This window comes from Perkinsus marinus (genome assembly GCF_000006405.1).
Source record: "Perkinsus marinus ATCC 50983 genomic scaffold scf_1104296966216, whole genome shotgun sequence".
NCBI lineage: Eukaryota > Perkinsozoa > Perkinsida > Perkinsidae > Perkinsus > Perkinsus marinus.
Window position 1 is genome coordinate 25,415 of NW_003204008.1, and position 2,466 is coordinate 27,880.

The 2,466-nt window shown below is 43.5% G+C and overlaps 1 protein-coding gene across 1 annotated transcript; it reads right to left on the reverse strand.

The window, feature by feature from the left end:
* Positions 1-1,003: 1,003 nt before the first annotated feature.
* On the reverse strand, positions 1,004-1,446 carry Pmar_PMAR024339 (hypothetical protein; the record flags this gene model as incomplete). Its single annotated transcript, XM_002769257.1, has 2 exons — positions 1,004-1,128; positions 1,332-1,446. 2 exons carry the CDS (start codon positions 1,444-1,446, stop codon positions 1,004-1,006), a joined length of 240 nt encoding a protein of 79 aa, XP_002769303.1.
* Between the last annotated feature and the right edge of the window lie 1,020 nt (positions 1,447-2,466).

Sequence of the window (2,466 nt, forward strand, 5' to 3'; positions counted from 1 at the left end):
AATCCGAAAATTAGTGGTAATTTTCAATATAATTCTCGACACTTACATGTCCTTGATATCGAGTGCTCCAATTCCTAGAGGTATCTACTGCCACATCAACAGGATACAACGACCGCTTCGCATTGGCCAGAGCCAACCGTATGTCTGCTTGCGTTGGTAGTATACGACTACTCGTACCTATTACCACACTTCTACGAATTCATTGTGAATTGTTAATTCATGGAGTTCCACCCATGATATGAAAAACACTAGTGAAAAAATATTTCACATTTGACTCGACGAAAAACGCATGTGAGTAGTGAATAACGCGTAAACCGGTGCTATTCGCAGAGTATTTCCAATCGCGTTTTTCACATGAAGTATGACGCCACTCGGGTCGCGAAATTCTAATGAGTAATATGCTACTACATCTGAGCGTATCCCTCTCCAGTGCTAATCGTATACAGGATAGCATCATCATGAAACAGTGGAGTTTCACGACCCGTTTTACGTGAAGTGGTGCAATACTCCATGTGAACGTTTGTCAGGGTTAGCTGTTGGCCACAGCCTGTTGCTGTGAAACAGCTCCCTGACGCTCTAGTCGACTAGTCGTATATTTGGTGTTTTGTGAATGATTCACTGCCAAGTCCGGAGTGGTATACACTGGTGACAGGGCTTAACTTGTGCACCACCGTGACGTACCACCGTAGTACTACTACGGCTACACGAGGACCCCTACGTGCGGGAACTACACCGGAAGAATCACTCCATATCGCGTAAAACACATCATGTGTTTTACGCGTTATTCACTGCTCACATGCGTTTTTTCGCGAAATGTGAAGAGATATAAATTTTTCACTAGTGTTCTCCATATCACGGCTGAAACTATACTTTTATTCATGTTCGAACTTTATATATATGTTTTCAATTTAATAATGCACATCATGAAACGCTTCGCTCCGCTGTGATCGAGACCAGGACAAATGAAATTTAATTTTAATCTACTAACTCTACCGACACATGACTACTCACCATGAGTTGCATGTGCGTGCTGTTGAGGTTGCTCACTGTCGGCTCGCTGACCACCTCGAGGACTCTCTTCCCCGTCAGTGGAATCCCCAGCAGAAGTATCATCACGCACGACACCACCTAACAATAACAAAAGTTATACACTAGTTTCAGCACGGCACGTATGAAAGTATAACCATCGAATTGTGGTATATGTAATTCGCCAAGTATTTTCAATTCACTTCATATCGCGTTTTTCACATGGAGTATCACACCACCTCACGTGAAAACGATTTTCACTTGTCACTAATTTATATTTCCATACCACAACACCACCAACTTACTTTCAACTCTACCCATCTCCACATCGTCCAACTTCGGTGGTGACGCCTCAACCCACTCGAACTCGAATTCTCGCCAGGTGAATGCCGAAGTTAGCAATACCGCAAAAATAGTCATCTCGACGCACACCAAAAATGCGCTCCACTTCATACCAATTTCTTGCGGCTCCTTCGAAAATGCGAGATCGAAAATATACTGCTGCCAGAAAGTGACGAAAATAACCAATTTAACAGAGACAAATTTTGCCAGAGGTTTTTTATCTCGCAAACTCGGATGACGTCTCGACGATATGTACAGAAGCCCCAATGCATATAACGCCAACTGACATGACCAGGGATCGAACCGGGGACCTTCGGGTTACCAGCGGCTCAACCTACCGAGTATGATAAGTTGTACGCAACCTCCCGGATAATCGTCCACACTTTATTATCGCCTTCCCCGAAGATATGCATAATCTGAGCAGAAACAGATACACTCCCAGGTTCGATCCCGGCACCCTGCATTTTTACAATTTCCGTAATTGTCATCACCGGCTTCAACACGACGAACTGGAGTACACATCTCTTCATGCCTCTCAAGAACTCCGATGTAAGCGCGAGATTCGGCAAGCACTTGCTCAGTGGCCACGGCTGCTGAATGCCGTCTGGAGCTGTGTACAGTGTACCTGACGAGAGCCCATCTAGGGTTTGATAACAATGGGGGGAATGCTGTTCCTAATGTGATGATGACATTCACATGGGAAACTGATTCAATAATGTGTTCCTAGTTTTACTTGGAAAATTCGAAATGAGTTCACCTCCCGGAAACATTATAGGTTCCCAAAACAAGAAAAACTCATCACATGTTTTACGTGTTAATCACTGCTCACATGCGTTCTTCGCGACGTCGATTATGAATATATGTTTCTCACAGCACAGGTGTAACTCCAATGCTACGTAACGGAGTTTCACGACCAATTTAACGTGAAGCGGCGTAATACTCCATATAACGTATATGTCTACACACTTGTTTTCCCTGGAGAAAGCTGTAGAATATGTTTTTCATTAGCTACTGATTCTATTTATAATGGAGTCTCACCACCCTAGTGATATGAAAAACACTAGTGAAAAACATATTTCACAAACTACTGCATATCGG